Raw genomic sequence first — 21269 nt, forward strand, 5'->3', positions numbered from 1 at the left:
TATATTTATGTATGAATTGTATTTGTATGACTGACACATAAAGTGTTTTTCTGTAAAATCATTGTTAATTGGCATAATTACAAGCGTTCTTTCCTACAATTTCAGCCTAAAGTTTGCTGGTTTTAAATGAGAAACTTTGTATGCTTGGAAGTTTGTTAATCTATTACCAAAAACGTTGAACGGATTTCGATGAATATTGAAATATGCATTTCTTATAAAATAATAATAACTAAACGTTAAATGGATATACATACATATATATCCATTATTTGCGGCGCATGAGTATTTGCGCAGCTTCATAAAAAAAATCTTATAAAAATGCATATGTTATATGTGTTTACTTATATGATTAATTATTTTCAGCTACCAATGTTTGTATGAACATATTCGCGATTGATACATTTTTCTATGTATTCTGTACATACATACGAATGCATTTTCGGATACTTGGCTACCATTTTGAAAACGTCGTTTGCGCTTCACACGACGAGACGAGAGAGAAGATGCGCAAGTGCATACGGAGACATCAAGAATTGATTGAGTTTGTTTCTTTTTTTTGTTTTAATACTTCTAGAAGATTCTATTTTTTTAATTGTAAATAGGTAGATAGACTAGCAAATGAGCCACCTCATGGTAATTGATCCGAACCGCTCATAGACATTAGCACTATGGGAGAGTTACTTAATAATTTTATTCAATCGCTGTATGCCTTGTTTTATTATTCGGATCTTATTATTTTTTCTTTATATCTTGGAGATAATTTTTCAAAAGGTCTAACTTTGATATTTCCTTTGTCAACGTTTTATACACTCACGAGACAGCTAACGTGACAAAGATGTACTTTTCTTTATAGTATAGGTCGGCGGACGAGCATATGGGCCACCTGATGGTGAGTGGTCATCAACGCCCATAGACATTGGAATTGTAAGAAATGTCAACCATCGCTTACAGCCAATGCGCCACCAACCTTGGGAACTAAGATGTCATGTCCCTTGTGCCTGTAATTACACTGGCTCACTCACCCTTCAAACCGGAATACAACAAAACGAAGTATTGCTGTTTGGTTGTAGAATACATGGTGTGTGGGTGGGATCTACCCAGCCGGGCTTGCATAAAGCATTACTACCAAGAAAATTATTTTATTTGATTGGTGCTATAGTTGATTTTTGCGTATTATTGCTGTACTCTGTTCATGGACATGATGACGAGACACTGTCTCGTTGGTTTAGCAGCTGCAACTGTCTACACTGCAGTGATTTAAAATGCACGTAAAGACATTGGATCTGCATTTGTTCTCACTCAGAACGTGGAGGATTGCCTTCCTATGGAAAATCTGTGTATGTCCTTTTGCTATACTAAGGCCACCCTCGATCTTAGAAGAAGAGTTGAAGCTTATTACTTCACTCTGCTTCATAGTTATCCAGCACATGCAGGTTTTATCACAATGTGAATATGATGGAAGACGAGTGTGTAAAGGCAGGCTTGTGCATTACGTTAATTGTGTGTCCACTTCATATTGTGTGCCGTGGCCGTAATTCAATCAGGAAGTCTTAATTTGTGCACCAGAGTATATAATTGTAAGCCACAAAGCAAACTCCAATGGCGACCCAGATTAGTTTGTAAATTAACTGTAAATATTTATTCGTTAACTGAACACATCTTCATGTTACAGGTTAGTAAACCAACTGGAGACATTGTATTCAAAATCGACTTTATTCAATATACTGAGTAGTTCGCTTTTAATTTGCTTAAGTGGATTCAATATTACGGTAAATATTATAATTAGAGTGAGTATGTGTTGTATACCTAAAAATATATAAATAATAATCATTGTTTACATTAAAAAAAATAATGTACTCAAAAAAAATTTAAATTTCGAATGATAAAAAAATTAAATTGCTTATATATAAAACCTTTTTACTTCAAACTTTTTTAATTTTTTTTTGTTTGAATTTAGATCGTAGCAGAGACGACCGCAATACTGGCGTTCATACCGTTCCTCGTGGTCAGCCTTACGCAGATATCCCTCACATGCTTCTACGGAGATATGCTAATGGCCTCGGTGAGAATTATTATTAGTTTCATTAATAGAAGGTGAAATGGTACTACCATTTCACCTTCTAAATATATTCTAACGCGAAACAGCAATACCTAGTTTTGTTGCGTTCCGGTTTGAAGGGTGAGTGAGCCAGTGTAATTACAGGCACAAGGGACACAACATCTTTATTCTCAAGGTTATAGTTGTGACCACTTAAGATCAGGTGGGCCATTTGCCCGTCTGTCACGTTTAATATAAAAAAACACTACTAAGGTCATAATGATCATCGTTCATTTTTTGCATGTCACGATTCCAATCAATTGATGCCTTGGATTTGACTGAATCTCATGAGTCTAAGAGACCTTTGAGGCCCTTTCGCCAGACTAATGGTGGAGAATAATTAACAAACCTTTAGTCGGCGTTAATAATACCACCCGATTGAGATGCATTCTTCTCTGCCGCTTAGAACAAGGTCATTCTCATTAGATACGGTTTGCTAAATAATATAAATAATGAACAAATTAAATCCCAAGTATGTTATATCCGCCACAGTTGATTAAATTGTTTAGTAAATGTTTTTTTTTTATAATAAAAACGAAGGATTAGTCAAATGCTTTTTTTATTCCAACAACGTTTAGAAGAATTATCTCCAGTGGCTGTACCGTGTGTTCAAAAAAATTATATACAACCTATGTAAATAACAATTAACAATACCACATTTCTTTATAGAGTACTAAGATGCGCGACGCAGTATATAACTGTCGATGGTACGACGCCCCTCCAGATATCAAGAAAAGTGTATTCCTCGTGCAATTTAGGTATTATATAAGACTGATCTTTAAATTAGTTAAAAAATTGCGGTAAGAAGTATAACTTCTTAAAAGGTATAGCTCTCTTACTCTTTATCTTTTCGTCATATTCTCTTCTACTTCCTTCTCTCTCTAACGATATATGTCTAAGCGTGATGCGTCCTTAAAATTGTACTCTAAACTCTCGTCCAACTATCGATTATCGAATCACCGTCTAAGACCGGCTCTACACTTGCCGAGGAATTGCGGTCGTGAACTTCAGCCACAATTCGTGTGGTCTCTGCGAAAACTGCGGCTCTGAACTAGCAGTATTCACAGTTTCATTTACATTTAAAAGTTTAAACCCGTCGCAAAGCCTCGTGGCACTAAATCAAATCAAATTACTTTATTCAACACAGAAGAATTACACTTATTTATTGATAGTCAAATTAGAACTAACGGCTTGGAAAAGAAACACCCAGCCCTGAGAAAAACCGGCGAAATTCAGATACTAACCGACTAAAGTAACTCGACTTAAAACCGACATCGACTATGTACGCCGCGAAGAGCAAACGCGAAGCCGCGAAACCATCTAGACTTCCGTTTCACGGCTTTCAATGTGCAGCGGGCATAAAATGTTTCACTTCAAAGATATGAACAGTGAAAGGAAACGTCAAATTCAAATTTATATTACGAAAAAACTACTCCCGGTTCCGAAAAGACAACAATAGTTCTACAAACAACCGTCAGCGACATCGTGAGATGATTGCTTAATAAATAAAGTAGCCTTGAAGCACTAAAGCTTGAGTCATTCGTGTTTCCGATAGGATTGATTATATATTTAAAATATAAACTAATATTATATAAATTATTATTATTATAAATGCGAAAATAACTCTGTGTGTCTGTTACGTTTTAACTAAACCACTGATACGATTTTGTTGGAATTTGACTACAGCAAGCTTAAGGCTATTATATACCTAACACCTGCTCCTCCCAATACGCGGGAAAATCCTCGGGCGGATTGAACTATTTACGGCCTCGAGTGAATGCTTTTTGGGACATTTAAAAAAAATCTACGATGTTATGTTAACATGAACATTAATTTTTTTTTACATTATATATTAGTTTTCATAACAAATTTAAATGTAACACTCTCATACACAAAATGCATACAAAAAGGGCGCCTCGTTCTTAATAGGCTGATGGCACAGATCCGTATCCACGGCCGTGTGACGTCACTATAAATCTAACATGGCGGACAAGGATCGCCATAATGAAACGAGCATCATAAATGAACAAATATTCATAATATAACAATAAACAACACAATTAAAAAATATTTAAATGTTAAAGCAGTACTTAAGAATGAACTTTAAGTTTTTCTTCATAAGAGGATATAATAAAGACGAATATGCAAATAGTGTTGAGAGTATGTCGGTTGCTAAGTGCTGGACAGGTATTCGAATTTTAAATAATTTAGAATCTTTAAAAAAAATCAAATGGTAGTCAACCCATTTAATTCACATAGCATTTAAACTATGTATGTATATATATTCCCATTTTTTTTCTAGATATAACGTCTTGCCATTTCTAAAGATGGTCATTTGTTTAGTTGGTGGTGATAGATTTTTTGGTATTTTATATAAATAATTGCAATAAGGAAATTATTAATATTCTTATTTACCTCTCCAATAACGCGTATAGCTTGTTTTTGGAGATGGAACGTCAATAGCCCAAAAGGTCAGGATCGAACTTGGGACTTTTTACATCGCTAGTCTGCACGTAAACCATTGCGTTATTGATGGTTCGTAAATCGATTTTTTATAATTCGAATACTTTTTATCCCTTATTGCTTAGTCAATGATACTTCGCAAGGCGTTATTCTTTTAAAATGTCTACTGTCGCATTTCACGACATCAGCATCGACATCTGTAGCAAATTTAATTAAAAAACGTACGTATATTATTAATACAATTTCAGTTAATCATTTAATTATAGAACAATCGAAGCCATAAGTGGACGCAGTTTTTATCGCATTTATAAACATTTTGAATGTTGCAACAATATTTTACTGTACACATGGTGGTACCTTCAGATCTCACGTTTTAAGACATAACTATAAATAATGGATGAATTGTATGAGTAATTAACTCGAAACCATAAAACTGCCAATTACATGTAATTATGTCTTCAATAACAAAGTAATGTTTTAATTGACAATATATTTTATTTGACGAGCTGGTTGGCGTGGTTGGTAGATACTTGCCTTTCAAGCCAAAGGTTGTGGGCTCGATTCCCACCCAGGTCACACATTTGTGTGCATGAACATATCTGTTTGTCCTGAGTCTGGGTGTAATTATCTATATAAGACAAGTAGTATATGTAGTATATCAGTTGTCTGGTTTCCATAGTACGAGCTCTGCTTAGTTTGGGATCAGATGGCCGTGTGTGAATAATGTCCCAGGATATTATTACAGTAACAGCCTGTTACTGTCCCACTGCTGGGCTAAGGCCTCCTCTCCCTTTTGAGGAGAAGGTTGTGGAGCTTATTCCACCACGCTGCTCCAATGCGGGTTGGTAGAATACACATGTGGCAGAATTTCAATGAAATTAGACACATGCAGGTTTCCTCACGATGTTTATTATATTATAATTCATCTTAACGGTGATCCTTCACCGTTAAGCACGAGATGAATTATAATCACAAATTAAGCACATGAAAATACAGTGGTGCTTGCCCGGGTTTGAACCCACGATCATCGGATAAGATTCACGCGTTCTAACCACTGGGCCATCTCGGCTTTTTTTTTTACTATATGGATATTATTATTACATTATTATTATTATTATATTCACAGAGCTAGTAAGCCTTGTAAGGTGACTGCTGCAAACTTCGCTGTGCTTAATTTGACCGCTTTTACAACTGTAAGTATAATTAAAACGGAGTTATATTTAAATACGACTTGTGACCAAACATATACCATATTTTCGCAATTCAAATAGCTACGTACGTAATGACAATGCCTGAAGATGCTTCATATATACTGTGACTAGCTGTCTTAGCTAGCTATGGTGATTGGTGATTAATCAAGACTACAGGCAAATCAGTTTGGAGACGTTTTTGCGTTTGTAGTAGTAACACACAGAGGCTAAAACCGAAATAAACCAGTTTGCACTAGTTACCACGTGCCTCACACTCTTGCATAAGTAGCGTTCGATGTGATTTAGTTTATGATAAAATATATGGGGAATAAACTGCTTTGGCCGTAACTAACAGCGCAGGGGATTATAGTAGTGCGCAAACACATTCCTTATTCCCTCAGTATCATAATCTGATCGGATGACAACCGACCCGACCTCAAATATCAGGCGCTTGCTGAGACGATAGTTGTGGTTCAGCCAATTTACTAATTCCAGGCTTTTTTTAAACAGATTTTTTTTAAAACCTAGTATCTCGGGATATGCATTTTGCAGCCTTATAGATATTACAAAATATTTTGTGTCGCGGGTTATTTAACTTTAGTTATTTTCTTTATATAAATATTTATTCTAACTTAGATATCATATTGTTGATGTATCCATTAATATTTTATAAATTATAGAGTTTTAGGTGATTATTGCTTCAAGTATTTCGTATAAAATCATAATAAATTGTTTTTTATTGCATCTGTATTAAATTTTACTGTATAATAATTTTTTAAATTGAATAATAACATGATTAGCATAAATATATTATTGTAAATATAAAATAAGTTTTGTTTGTTTGTCAATACTAACAATAAAAATAAAAATTCGATAAAAATCAAAATAACTTTTATATAAGACGTATATACTCCGTACTTACAGTACAGGACAGTAACAGCCTGTGAATATCCCACTGCTGAGCTAAGGCCTCATCCTTTTTGAGGAGAAGGTTTTTGGAGCTTATACCACCACGCTGCTCCAATGCGGGTGGGTGGAATACACATGTGGCAGAACTTCTCAGACAAGCTGGTTTCCTCACGATGTTTTGTTTTCCTTCACCGTCAAGCACGAGATAAATTATAATCACAAATTAAGCACATGAAATTTCAATGGTGCTTTTGTTCGGGTTTGAACCCACGATCATCGGTTAAGATTCACATGCTCTCACCACTGGGCCATCATTCAATTATTTCAGAACATTAAATTAAGCAACGTTACAATCGCTTATCGGTCAATCAAAATAATAGCAATTAAAAAGGCAGTGGGTACTAATATTTTCAAAAATAAAACAACACAAACTTAACAGTAAATTCTACTAACAAATACCTTTATCGCAATCGTATCGAAACGTTATCGTTGCCGTTTAACGGTTTTTCTATTCTACACAACGATCCGGTTGCAATTCGGTCGAAGTTCGATCGAAAACGTATCGTAACCAGTAAAAATAAGTAGAAATGGTAATTACGATTCCACTGAAGTTTAATTTCGTGAGGAATAGAATTTGGATCGTATCGTATATTACCGTTATAGATTAGTAGGACTGTCCCTCAGAACAATAGCATTGTTTCATTGGTGCTTGTGACGGAATTTCGATCGACATACGCAGGTTTCTTCGCGATGTTTTACTTCATCGAGATGAATTATTATTATAATCACAAATAAGGAATGTAAAGCTCAGTGGTGTCTGATATGTCTCAATTTGAATCGCATTGAAATTGCAACTTTGTTTATAACATTTCATGCTCAGCGGTATACAAAATATTGCGAACTTGCATGAGTTAATGCAAAATCTGCATTAAAGCACGTGAATAAGCTCCGGACTTCTTCAAACGCTTTAGCCCAGTGGTGGGTGCGCAGTAGCTTACAAGACGTTACTTTGTCAAGTATTTTATTGATTTGTTATATGTATTTATTTAAATAATCTTAAGATTAAATTAAATAATCGTGAAAAGTCAGCACTGTTACGAATAGCGATTTGGTCTGTTTTGTCTGTGGCATATCCTTGTTAAAACAATTCTAAATAACAGACTCGTAGCGCTGCTCTATTTTTAGACGTGATTCAGATATTTAGTCTCAATTGAGTGGTTAGTCTTATTTCATAGCAACATTATACTAACACAATGTTCTAAAAATATTTATATGTTTTTTTTTTAATAATAAGATATACTTTTATGGCATACATTATCTAAAATAATAATAAATTTGAAAAACGGCATATACTCAGTCAAAAGGAAAGTTGCTAGTTTTTAGTTTACTTGGTAGAGCTTTGTGCTAGCCCGTCTAGGTAGGTACCACCCACTCATCATATATTATACCATCAAGCAGCAATTCTTAGTATTTTGTGTGTTTCGGTTTGAAGGGTGATTGAATCAATGTAACTACATGTACAAGGGACATAACATCTTAGTACCCAAGGTTGGTGGCGCATTGGTAAGCGTTAACATTTCTTGCAATGCCAATGTCTATGGGCGATGGTGACCACTCACCATCAGGTGGCCCATATGCTCGTGCGCATTCCTATTCTATGAAAAAATAAAATGAATTACAATCTTGGGGCACCGAATTCTAAAAGAGATTGTTGCACACTTAAAACTCTGCTATTGACCCAGACGAGCTTGCACTAACCTTATCACTATATAATAATACGATGACTGCCTCATTGGTTGGTGGTTGGGTTGGAATAGGAAGGTAGACGAGCATATGGGCCACCTGATGGTAAGTGGTCACCAAACGGCCTTAGACATTGGCATTGTAAGAAATGTCAACCATCATGTGGTCCATTTGCCGGTATGCCTACTGATGTGAAATAAAAAAAAGCTGCTAATAGATATTATTATAACCACTACGTAGTTAGTAATTTCAAATTAGTTTACTTTTTTTTTTAATTTCAGATTCTAAGCCGTTCCTGGTCATATTTCGCTCTACTGAAGACAATGTATGATTGAATATTAGTTCATTATGACTCTCAATTATTAATCTTTGCACACACATACACATACATACCAATACACGCACACAAACACACGAGGTCATAACTTTGTAAGCAAAATATTGCATATTAGCTTGAAAAAATTCAAAATTAAATACAATTTTACTTTTGAGATGTGATGTTTTATTACAATAATTTTTGATATAATAATCGGCGGAACTATTGTGTAAGAGCAAATTCGCAAAAAAGAATCGTAAATTGTCAGAAAGTGATATACGACATTGAATGTTATGGTTATAACATTTAAAGGACACAAATATCAAAGTAGCGTATCAACGTAAGTCCGCTTACAACATTTTACAAGTGAGATACGATCCTAAGCTTGAAACCTTTAAAAAGAAACCTTTCTGCAAGGCTGGCAATATTTCTTATAACGCCCATAGACTTTGGCCTTTTAATAAATATTAACCTTCCTATAGTTATACTGGCTCACTCACCCTTCAAACCGGAACAGACTTTATAATTAGATTTTTTTCAATAGCTCGTAACTAATTTAATAATTAAAAATATTTATATTTAAAAAAAAGAAGCACCACTGAATTTTCATGTGCTTAATTTGTGATTACAATTCATCTCGTGCTTTACGGTGAAGGAAAACATCGTGAGGAAACCTGCATGTGTCTAATTTCACTGAAATTCTGCCACATGTGTATTCCACCAACCCGCATTGGAGCAGCGTGGTGGAATAAGCTCAAAACCTTCTCCTCAAAAAGAAGAGAGGAGGCCTTTAGCCCAGCAGTGGGACATTCACAGGCTGTTTCGGAATTACGGATTACGGAATATTTAAACAAAACGTCGATTTAGAGAAAGTTAGAAAATATTGTATTCCCTTGCAGTTTTATCGAACGTTACATTTTTGTTTTCCCCTTGTCGCTTATCAGTTGAAATAAGGAAGTACTTAACCCCCACAACGGGCATCGCTTACGTAACGTTGGAACGACCCCATACTTACAAACATACGAGTATATTATGCATTACGGCTGCACAACTTCAAAACCTTGTAAGAGACTTTTTACTTTAGTCTAATATATAATTTAATTTAAAAAAGTTTATAACAAAAAAAAGTCACAAGTTTTCAATAAGACATTATTCATTACATAAGTTTAAGAATATTATAGATATCACACATTTATTTTATGGTTATTTTAGCTAGACAGCATATTACTTCGAATTGTAAATCAGAATGAAGTGTTGAATGTTGAATCTGTGACCCAAGAGCTGACGTTTATGTAGCCCAAAGGCTGAGTCTAGCGGTGCAGAGGCAATAGTGCCAGCGTCTTCGGTACAATGCCACAGGACAATCTTTTAGACGGCGTGTTTTTGCTATAAATTTGTAATGTGTATTTTGTTTTTCTATTCATTTTAATTTTGTTTATTATAAAAATGCATTCATAGTTTCAACAAATAAATATATTTTTTATGTAGTGTTTAATAATATAAGCACAAAACTCGCAACAACCGGGTTAAATTCTACAAACAAATTGTCAATATCGCGATTATATCGAAACGTAATTATTGTCGTTTAACCGTTTTCCTATTTAACTAACAAAACGATCCAGTTGTGCTTCGAATCGAATCGGAATAGAATCGAGAACGTATCGAAAACGTTATGAGTTAGTAGAATTGATCCCCCGGATCTCGTAGTTGGCAAGTTGATAACCAATCATTAGACTCTCGCTCGTCTGATAAACTACAAGTTCAGTCGTTGGCTTTGTGCACTCTTGCACAAACGATACCCTCTATTAAATTTATTGTTTCGCTCTCTATTCTACGCTCAAACATCACGTCCTCGTATTGTTGTTTGTTAAGTGGGTAAACCAATGTATTCAGGAGACAATTATACATAATAAAGATGGCTAGCAACGTATTAAAAGCCATATTTAAATCTAAAGACAAAATCTTTATTCAATATAGATGCATAACAGTTTATTGAATACCAAATATCTACCATCGATTCAGAAGAAACATCTCAAGTGATAAGAACCTAAACCAGCGATAGAACTCAGCGGTAATATTCTTTTAATCTAAATTGTTCTTTTATACATTATTATTTGAGGCGACTTGAAGGCGATCGTTTGATTCCCAAAATTAACAATATACGAAAATGTCTATGGGTAGATGTGACCGCGAACTCTGTTATGAATAAAGATAAGATTTATTTTGCATGAAACTAAAAATAAGCCACAGATATTAAATTGGCTGTTACTTTATTTTGAAAAAATACAGTCGACTTGTTGCGGTCTAGTTTCTTAGAAGGTACCATTTAAATATTACATAAATTGACCGTCCGTTCATTTGTAATTCAGATACTATATTGCAAAACTAGTTAACAATTAGTTTTTAAAGTCCGATTTGTTCTTATTGGTCTGATTGGAAATTTAAATGTTGACAAATAATAATAATAATATCTCCTGGGCCATTACGGAAACCAGACAACTGATATATAAATAATTACACCCATACTCAGGACAAACAGACATGTTTATACACACAAATGTCTGTCCTGGGTGGGAATCGAACCCACAACCTTCGGCGTGAAAGGCAAGTATCTACGAAATTCACATGATATGTTTGTAAGTGTTATTAACATTATTATTTCGTATTGAATTTCTGCTAATACTTATAAAAAAACACATAAATTATAAATTTATTCTCTTTTTTTCTCTTACTGCTAATACTCAGCATTTCGCAGTCTGGCCAGAGGCTTCTCTCAACGTGTGAGGTTTCCCGGTCCTACCACATCCGCTTTCCGCCTTCACGCTGGTCCAACCAAGTGACCCAATGGCCTGAAGAAATAATAACGTCTGGCCCAAGAGGTTTTAATTCTAGTATTATCTCTCATGATACTATTTTAATAAGAGATGAAAAGAAATATTTTTCTTTAAAATTAAAAAAATAATAATTTTTGTTAGTCAGGTATTTTTTCACGGACGTGGTTGGTATATATTTTGTCTAGTTTTTAAAATTTTCGCATAATTTACGCTTTGAATGAATTTATTTATTTATCTACTATAAATTAAAATTAAATGTTCTAAATTCAAATTATTCTAAAAAATATTTGTTAATAATTTTTTTCATCTTACAAAATAGCGCTAAAATTAAACAGCAGCTTTCTAATGTTTGTTTGCTAATTTTAATTATGTTATATAATATTTTTTTTCACAATTTTAATGAAGAAAATTAACTACGATATTTTAAAGTAAATTTTGTATAAGATATAAACAGTATCACCTCAAACTTAAGTATAAATAATACGAAAGAAAGTACTAAGAAAATAAAGCTAGAAAAATACACTGTGTTTTCTTTTTTTAAGCGTTTGGTAGTTAAAAAATAATGTCTGAATGTAACAACCATTTCTATATTTTTTAATAATGATTAGACGAAGTGGCATGCTGGCTATCTGTATACGTAAATAACACAGGGTTTGCATAAGAGAGCATAATAAATTATATCGGAATAATTTCCAGGAAGAGTATTTTCCTAAGGGCATCGGGGGTGATCGCCCGGAGCGGCACTGAGACTTTATTCGTCACAACATTTTAGTGGATATTTTAGGGCGGCCTAACATTTTCGCCCGAAGCGTTAAACAATACGTTACCTTTCTTTAAGATATTTCAGAATCGATATTATATTATTTACAATGTTCTGCAGTATCAGACGTGGTTCCTTATTAAGCAATCATTTTAATTTTCTAACAAAAATCTTGAACCTCATTTGAAATTTTTGTTTTTTTTTTTCTGTTAAAGAACGACAAGATATTGTATTCAGACAGGACACAAAACTCAAAATACATCTCATAGTGCAAGACATGATAGTGATGGAATAATCAGAGCCGGACGCAACGCATGGTGACTGGTGTTTAATGGAAGCAGATATTAGAGAGAGTGTGTTGTTTGTGTTGACATTAAAATGTATATATTATCAAACGCTTATAGATACTTCTTTGCTGTGTTTAGAACTTAAAACTAATAATGAAAGGTATAAGGAATCGAAGAATAGGTATGAAAATGTTATATAAACCAGAAATCTTATTTTTTTATCACCGTACTTATTGTTACACGTAGCGAGTGATTTTTTCTAACTGTGCTTTCGTATTTTTTAAATATGTGTGCCTATGTTTGAGGTTAAATTTATTTATACTGTATGCAAAATTTAATTAAATACAGCCGTAGTAGGTTACAATGTTAACGACGCTATAACGCATGTGAAATTTTCTCAATTAATAGTGTGAAGTATCTAACATGGTGATAATGTCCTCCTAACCGATTTCGGCCACGGTAGCCAATCTCAAGGGATACTAACCAATTACGCAGGTCATATTGTACTTAGTGCACAAGTGCGTACAAACAAAGATGCACTCTCTATTCCGACTCCATCCAATGGGACGGAAAATCCGATATACCAGTGATTATGCCACAGAAAAACCCAATAACTTTTTATTGGCCCGACCTGGAACCCAGGACCTCGGGATTTGCGCCCTTATATATAGCACATACGGCCTCTATGTAGGCAGTCATCTAACATATTAAAATTTTGTGAACACAACAAATAGCTGTCATATTTTGGCGCTATTTTCTAAAAACAATAACTCAATATTTTTCTAGATTTTGAATTTCGAACAGATAATTAATAATTTATCGAATTTAATATATTTTTTATAACCGTCTTGTAAATGTTTCCAAAACTAGAATCTCGTTATGTGTATTTAGGTCACTATCTTCAACGAATGCTAGACGTGAGACTATTCTAACCAACGTTGTTGATAAAGAAAACGGCCGGCTCGATGCGATTTCAAGGGTCCATTTACAATGTTAATAAAAAGAATACATTCTACCGTATTGCATAAAAAATAGAGCTCAAATTAAAGGTAATCAAATGCAGCATACATTTGCAAAGTGAACCTCAATGATAAAACAATCAAAATTTTACTTTAAGCCTTGTATTAATAAGGTTTGATTTTAAAAACCACGCGGCTTTGTACTGTTATTCGCCTCAAGCCCAATGATATAAGGGCTACTTTCGAATAACAAAACAGAGGTCTATTGGTATAGTAAAAATACAAAATTATAACTCTCGGTGTAGATATCAGTATACCTTGTGACAACGAAATAAGGTTCATTTTAGGTTTAACAAATGAAAATGATTTCTGCACGCAATGTGGCAGCGAGTATTCGTGTGCGACGGAATGCAACGAATCATTGCTACACATGAGATAAATAATAATAAAAAAAATAAAATAGAATTGATTTTAATTTTAAACAAATTCGAAAATATTTTGAAATCTTATTAAATTCTTTAAAAATTGATTCTAGGGATAAAATAGTTTTTATATATATTTAAATTTGTATAAAGTATTATTATTTTATATGTAATAATAATGTAAAATAAATACTACTATTGAAGTGGATATTTTTATATAATTTATATAAATGTTCCGATTGATTCCATTTCATTAATCTCATATAGGGCCGTGGTGCGCGCAGTTTGACATGGGACAGGCGGTAGCTAAGCTCTTCCTTATTTCTTACTAAACTAATGAGTATAATAATATATAAAAAAGTTTTTCACAGTTTTTTACCAACTTCTTTCGACTTCGTCTCGTGAAATAGAACAACAATCTTCTTCTTTAACCTTCTTGAAATTAACTGTGTTTTTCCAAAACCTTTCGGCCGCGGTGATAAAACTAAAGTATCAAATGATACAAATGGGCAAATCATATTAATATACGTATGGGCATTTAGCGGCTTCGTTCTTTGCATTGGTTTGCAGTTGCCTTTTTTTTCTCGCTGGAAAAACGCATTCACGTGTGTTCAAGATCGAAATACATTATGCTTAATATTATTTAGTTTATATTCTCGTCTATAGATGGTGTTAGATGTATTTTACATCGCGCTATAAGAATGTTTTTTTCAAAGTACAATATAAATTTTTAAAAATTCAGTATTAGAAAACAATTACACTATCCCAGAATACATACTCGTTTGTTTTAATTTGAAGTCTCACAGTACCAATACTACCGGGTAACCCCTAACATTGGTTCTCCGAGCCGGTTATCCTCCATATGAAATCGCCTTCGGCGCAATCGAATTTCCATTAAAACCAGCGGGACTCACTCCGTATCTTTGGGGGGGGGGGGGGCGTGTCACGGGATCGCCGGCATGCAGTGGGCCTGCTTACATTGTAAGCATATGAGACAATCGTGAGATATACTCATATTGTGGACTTTATATTTAAAAGAACATTCGTTTTGGTTAAATTCGCGCGTAGTTCGTTTGATTAATTCTTGCAAATGAATTAATATTCTGGAGACCATATAACCTAGTATATTTAGTACAAATTAAGGGTGTATTGAATAGAGGATTTCGAAATGAATGTATTTAAAAGTTGACTGCCTCGTTGGTCTAATCGCTTGATGTAAGGCTGCAGACCAGAGGGTTCAATTCCCAGGTCGGGCCAATAAAAAGTTATTGGGTTTTTCTGTGACAATTCTCAGTAGCAACCCGGAGTCTGGAAGTTGGAAGTGTGTAGACTCCCGTGCCTCAGAAAGCACGTAAAGCCGTTTGTCCTGCGCCTGAACTGTTTCCGGTCGTGTCGGATTGCTGTCCCATTGGATTATGAGAGCTAGGGGAGATTGCACCTGTGTTTGCGCACACACTTGTGCACTATAATATCTGCGTAGTTGGCTAATCTCTCTTGAGAATGAAATCGGTCTGGAGGACATTATTATTATTTGTATTTAAAAGTAAGTTAATGAAAAATGGCTTTGATTTTTTTTATAAATTATGATTATACTGAAGGTATACTGTGTCTAATAAACATCGGTATTTTTATAAAGTGAAATAAATCTTTAACAGTTAAAAAGGTGGGTAATTAAATATTTCGAATTCATATAAGCTTTTTATCAAACAATAGGTTTCCTATTCGATAAATTTTGACGCTTTTTTTTTAATTTATACTATATAAATTACTTTTGGTATACAAACCTGCTTTAACATAACATGTACTGTATTAAGCTAACTTTATCAAGGTCAGAAGTGAACTTACCTTGTGGGAATCTCGTTTGCCTTCTGTTTTTTTTACTTAATTAAATTATATTTTTCCTCTTTCCTTCTCTAAGGCCGCCATTAACACAACGTCGAAAGAGAACTGTACTGGTAGCTTCCTATTAGAAGTAATTTCTTTATTGCGTTTTTTTTTAATTTCTTTGAATTTGAAAAGTAAATCTCATATTTCATTCTGGGATATATAAATTGAAAAGAAAAGTCACCTCTAACGTCTATTTCATTATAAAAATGTAACCAAAAACCGAGAAATCTATTTATAATTACACTATTTCACGAGAAATGCCTTGACATTCGACACTTAAAAGACACTGAATTTTGATTTTTATCCCCGTAATTATACGGTCTATATCTAAACTTTATTAAGCCTATTTACAAAATTAATAATACATTTTAGATAAGTCTTGTCGTCATAGATATAGAGTCCAATTTCAGATGTATAAATTAATCAAAAGTTTGTTTATAATGGCCCACAAATAAATACGACATAGCCCTAAAGAACAGGTTCTTTGAATTTATGGCATGTCAATTTTTTGTGTGCGTGTCTGATTGTGTGCGTGTGTGCACTTGCCAAACACTGCAGGGGCTTGACGGGTAAGGGGTGTGATGGGAACGTAGGGTTGTCGATGAGCTCATTTTAAATTAGGTTTTTTTTTTTATTTAATTTAATAAATAAAAAAAGATAATTAACATTACCTAATAGAGAAAGTAAAGCCAACGCAAGTCTATACATGGTAATAGGATAACTTTATACTTAAATTCGGTCTCGAAATTTGTACCCTCCAAAAAAGTTTTATACCAAAAAGTTCGCCAAAGATTTAAGAGTATTATAATCAGTTAAAGTTCTTTCAGTTAAAGTTAAAATTCTTCTATTAGCTAAGACATCAGGTTATGAGAGGCAACGAAAAGAAAGTGTACTGTTTGCGCAAACACTTGTGCACTAAAATATGACCTGCGCAGCGACCTATTGGCCACAATCATCATAATCAAATCAGTGGTGAATTTAAGTTTAATCCTAGGAAGCCTAGATCTGAGGACGACAAATTTAGGAAACCAAATTTTTGTGTTATTTCAACTAAATATTTGAATTACAAAAATAATACTATCCTCTCAGGCTCTGTCAATTGTTGAAGTAAAGGCAGTACAATCCAAAAGCTCATAATTGGAAAATTATCGTTCATTGGAGATATTGTGATCTGGTCATTATATTATAGGGAACGGAATATTACTCGGTGGTTGGGCTTTGTGCTAGCCCGTCTATGTAGGTACCGACTATTCATCATGTTCTACCGTCAAACAGCTATACTTATTATTGTTTTGTTCCGGTTTAAAGGGTTAGTGAGCCTGGGTAACTACAGACACAAAGGACATAACATCTTAGTGCCCAAGGTTGATATTGGTGTTATAATGAATGGTTAATATTTTTTATAGTGCTCATGTGTTCGGGTGGTGGCGATCACTTATCATCATGGAATTATCAGTCGTTATAGTAAACTATATACAGCAACAGTACATCAACAGCCTGTGACTGTCCCACTGCTCAAAATTGTTTGATAGCTTATATGTCAAGATTTATTATAAAATAACGATTAACTTTTGCGGTGACATATACATATATAAAGGATTTTTTTTTTATAGAATAGGAAGGCGGACGAGCATATGGGCCACCTGATGGTAAGTGGTCACCAACGCTCTTAGACATTGGCATTGTAAGAAATGTCAACCATCGCTTTTAGCCAATGCGCCACCAACCTTGGGAACTAAGATTTTATGTCCCTTGTGCCTGTAATTACACTGGCTCACTCACCCTTCAAACCGGAACACAACAATATCAAGTATTGCTGTTTTGCGGTAGAATATCTGATAAGTGGGTGGTACCTACCCAGACGAGCTTGCACAAAGCCCTACCACCAGTAAAAATGCTGTGTAAGTGCGTAAGTTCCCTTAAAAAGTTATATATCAAGTCCATTTTCCAAATAGACTTAGTTGAAGCGATATGATACACATCCTCGATAAAACTCGTGGTGTATTTGTCAACATTCACGTCGCAACCGGTGTCAATCCGGTAAACACAGGTTTGATACATAAACAAATTTTGCTTATTGTTTTTTTAATATATAAAATAGGTAGGCGACCGGACATCTCGTACTAATATTAAACATCCCTTAAAATGCACCACTATTTTAATGAAACAGAGATTTTATCCCTTACGCCTGTAGTTACAATCGCTCAGTTTCCCTTCAAATCAAAACTCAATATTATGTATTGCTGATTGGGATATGTGGGTGGTATCCAAACAGAAAGGCTTGTACTATAAGGCTCTACCGCCAAATAACAGGTAACCTATATTTTATCATAGTAAGTCATGTAAGCAATATAATAGGGCTTGATAAAGTATTAAAACAACAAAACAACAATTTATTTTTACACTTTTACACTATGCAAATAACAAATCACAACATTATTATTAAAAATATCACATGTTGTCTTCCTGACAGACGTCGACCACGGCGGCAAATCTCAAGTCGACTGCGCAGGACGTATTATAGAACACAAGTGTGTGCGCAAACACAGGTGCACTTTCTTACTCACATAATCTGACACGATTCGAATGAGTTCCGGGGCAGGACAAGGCTTTACGTGCTTGATAAATGTCAATAAATTATACCAAATGTTTCAAGTTTAAAATGAATAAGCGAAAAAACAGACACATACTAAAGTGTTTTATGCAATTTGAATATATTAACTTTTTAATAGTGTTTATAGGTTAAAGGGAAACACACTTTTAATTAAACCATAAACAATTGTTAATTGACTAAACTATTAAATTTTATGTAGCCAATACAATGGATTCCATGATTTATATAAAGCACAATAAACGTTTTTTGTCTTCAATATAAATTCGTTAAAGCTTCAAAAGTAAACAATAATGTTTTATCTTGTTTTCAAACGCTTAGCGAGATCCGTATATATATTCATTTATATAACTCTCTTAAGGGGTAAGGTGTTAGGTATGCCAATGTGGGTTGGTAGAATACACATGTGGCAAAATTTCCTCACGATGTTTTCGTTCACTGTCAAGCACGAGATAAATTATCAACACCAATTAAACACATGAAAATTCAGTGGTGCTTGCACGGGCTAGAACCCACGATCATCGGTTAAGATTCAGGCGTTACTAGGCCAACCAGTAGGCCATTTCGGCTACATTATAACATTAGTTAGGATTAAATATAAGTTCGAAGTTTTGTCTGAATTTTAGTATTTTAATTTCAACAGCTTTTTATACGTTATTACAGATTAAATATAAAAATTTAATCTTTTTTTTAAATTACTAAACGAATCAACCCTATGTCAAAATTCCCATAGTCAATACGCAGTCTGTCGCACAGCGGGGGCGCTCACATACGCATACATAGATTTAGTACAAAAACACACTAGTGTGAGTGTCCTAGACATTATTATACCTTTTTTCATATAAATATCAGTCAAATTTGACAACAACTGACTCTTGTGATAGATTTCAAGGACGTGATTTCGAATTCAATTATACTTTTAATTTTCTAAACATGACGTCATGCGTAGGTATAGTTGAATTGAAGGAAATAATCCTTTGTGACATTTCATGAAACTACAAATATGATTTGAAGGAAAATCTACTAAGCAACGTTTTATAAGTCATTTTGACTGTAGACGCATCTTTCCTTTTCATCTAAAACTTGTGTATTTCCGAAAAGCCTAAAGCGCCCTTTAATTTAGATTTTGTAATATGATTCACTAATCAACTAATCAGTCAAAGATATAGAAATTAACAAAAAATAAATAAATCACAAAAGTTTTTCAAAGCATCTTGAAGATTTTTAAATTTATTTTTTTAAAATACCTATTTGAACATTAAATGTTTGATCTTGGACAATAACATTGTCATTAAATCAAATTAAGATCAATTACTGGCTATCCTAGTTAGGCTAATTCAATAAGCTGTGTTAAGGACAACCAGTAATAATGATTCGACAAAATAAACCTCAGCGAAGATTTTCAATTATATCGATGTTAATTTTTTACAGAAGTGATTTTTACCAATGTTTTCCTGTTGCTGTTGAAACCAGAAAAACAATTATTAATAATAATATCCTGGTGACATTTTTACACACGGCCATCTGATCCCAAATTAAGCTTGTACAAAGCTTGTGCTATGGAAACCGGACAACTGATATGCTGATAGTATATGTATACTATTTTTCTTTTGTAAATACATTTTTATATAGAAAATTACACCCAGACTAAGGACAAACAGACATGTTCATGCACACAAATGGGATGTCCTGGATGGGAATCGAATCCACAACCTTCGGCGAGAAAAGGCAAGTATCTACCAACCACGCCAATCGGCTCGTCAATTGAATCTTGCAATGCGTTTTTCAATCATATAACTTAAGTACGTCATGTATCACAATTTACAGACATCTATACATAGAGAGGGAGATAGAAGAACGGACAGAAAAAGAGATTCTTTAATAGAATTTTTTAATGCGTTGTAATTTAAAACTTATCAACACCACAATCGTTTTTTTTTTTTACAAAAGATATAATTTACCGGATTATTTTTTATATCAAGTAACCCTAAAATATAAAAGATAATAACTGATAATTTTCTTACACTATAATTATGTTAAGTTCGTGATAGTTTAACATAAATATCGTTCTTTATGTTTCGTGAATCTGCATGTGTCTACAGTCACGTCGACATTGGATATCGAGATAGTTTTTCTCGTGCAAATGTTTCATAATCTACACATTAAAGTATACAAGTGACATATTCTACCGGTAAACAGCAATACTCAGTTGCGTTCCGGTTTTTGAAGAACGAGTGTGCCAGTGCAGTTTCAGGTATAAGTGACATAAAATCTTCGTTCCCAAGGTTCGTGGCACATCGACTATGTATGGAATTGTTAATATTTCTTACATCGCCAATGTCTATGGGTGGTGGTGACCACTTAACATCATGTGGCCCATTTGTCTTCGTACCTATAACATAAAAAAACCACCAGAAGAAGTATTAAAATGTGCCTACCTTTTACAGAGTAGGATAGGATTTTTGATAATTTAACCCTTATAGGTACGAGTAGTGTTTGTCACTATGGGGATGAAAGCTTTTATAAAAAAAAAAAAATTTTGAAGAAAGAGCTACGGAAATTGGTATTTAGTAATTCTGAATAACACGAGCGAAGTCGCGGTGAAAGCGCTATAGTATATAGAAGTAATATATATTTTTATGGCGACAATCTTTATCTTTATGTAAATGCCATGGTTTGAATATATTTTAATTATCTGTAAGGCGTTGTGATTATATTATCTTTGATAGCTTGAATATAGTGATAAAATTGTGTTTTATTTTAATAAAAAAATATATAAATTATGTCTTT

At 33.8% G+C, this 21269-nt stretch overlaps 1 protein-coding gene across 1 annotated transcript in view; it reads left to right on the forward strand.

The window, feature by feature from the left end:
- The first annotated feature begins 373 nt into the window (after positions 1-373).
- LOC126777444 (odorant receptor 67c-like) overlaps positions 374-21269 on the forward strand; it is a 28565-nt gene continuing 7669 nt past the window's right edge. Inside the window, exons 1-5 of the mRNA XM_050500454.1 lie at positions 374-541; positions 1673-1769; positions 1958-2062; positions 2768-2856; positions 5688-5754. Of these exons, the coding sequence (XP_050356411.1) occupies positions 378-541; positions 1673-1769; positions 1958-2062; positions 2768-2856; positions 5688-5754 (522 nt within the window). The 5' untranslated portion in view covers positions 374-377. The remainder of the gene's footprint in view (positions 542-1672; positions 1770-1957; positions 2063-2767; positions 2857-5687; positions 5755-21269) is intronic.

Source organism: Nymphalis io, chromosome 23 (genome assembly GCF_905147045.1).
Source record: "Nymphalis io chromosome 23, ilAglIoxx1.1, whole genome shotgun sequence".
In the NCBI taxonomy this organism is placed as follows: domain Eukaryota; kingdom Metazoa; phylum Arthropoda; class Insecta; order Lepidoptera; family Nymphalidae; genus Nymphalis; species Nymphalis io.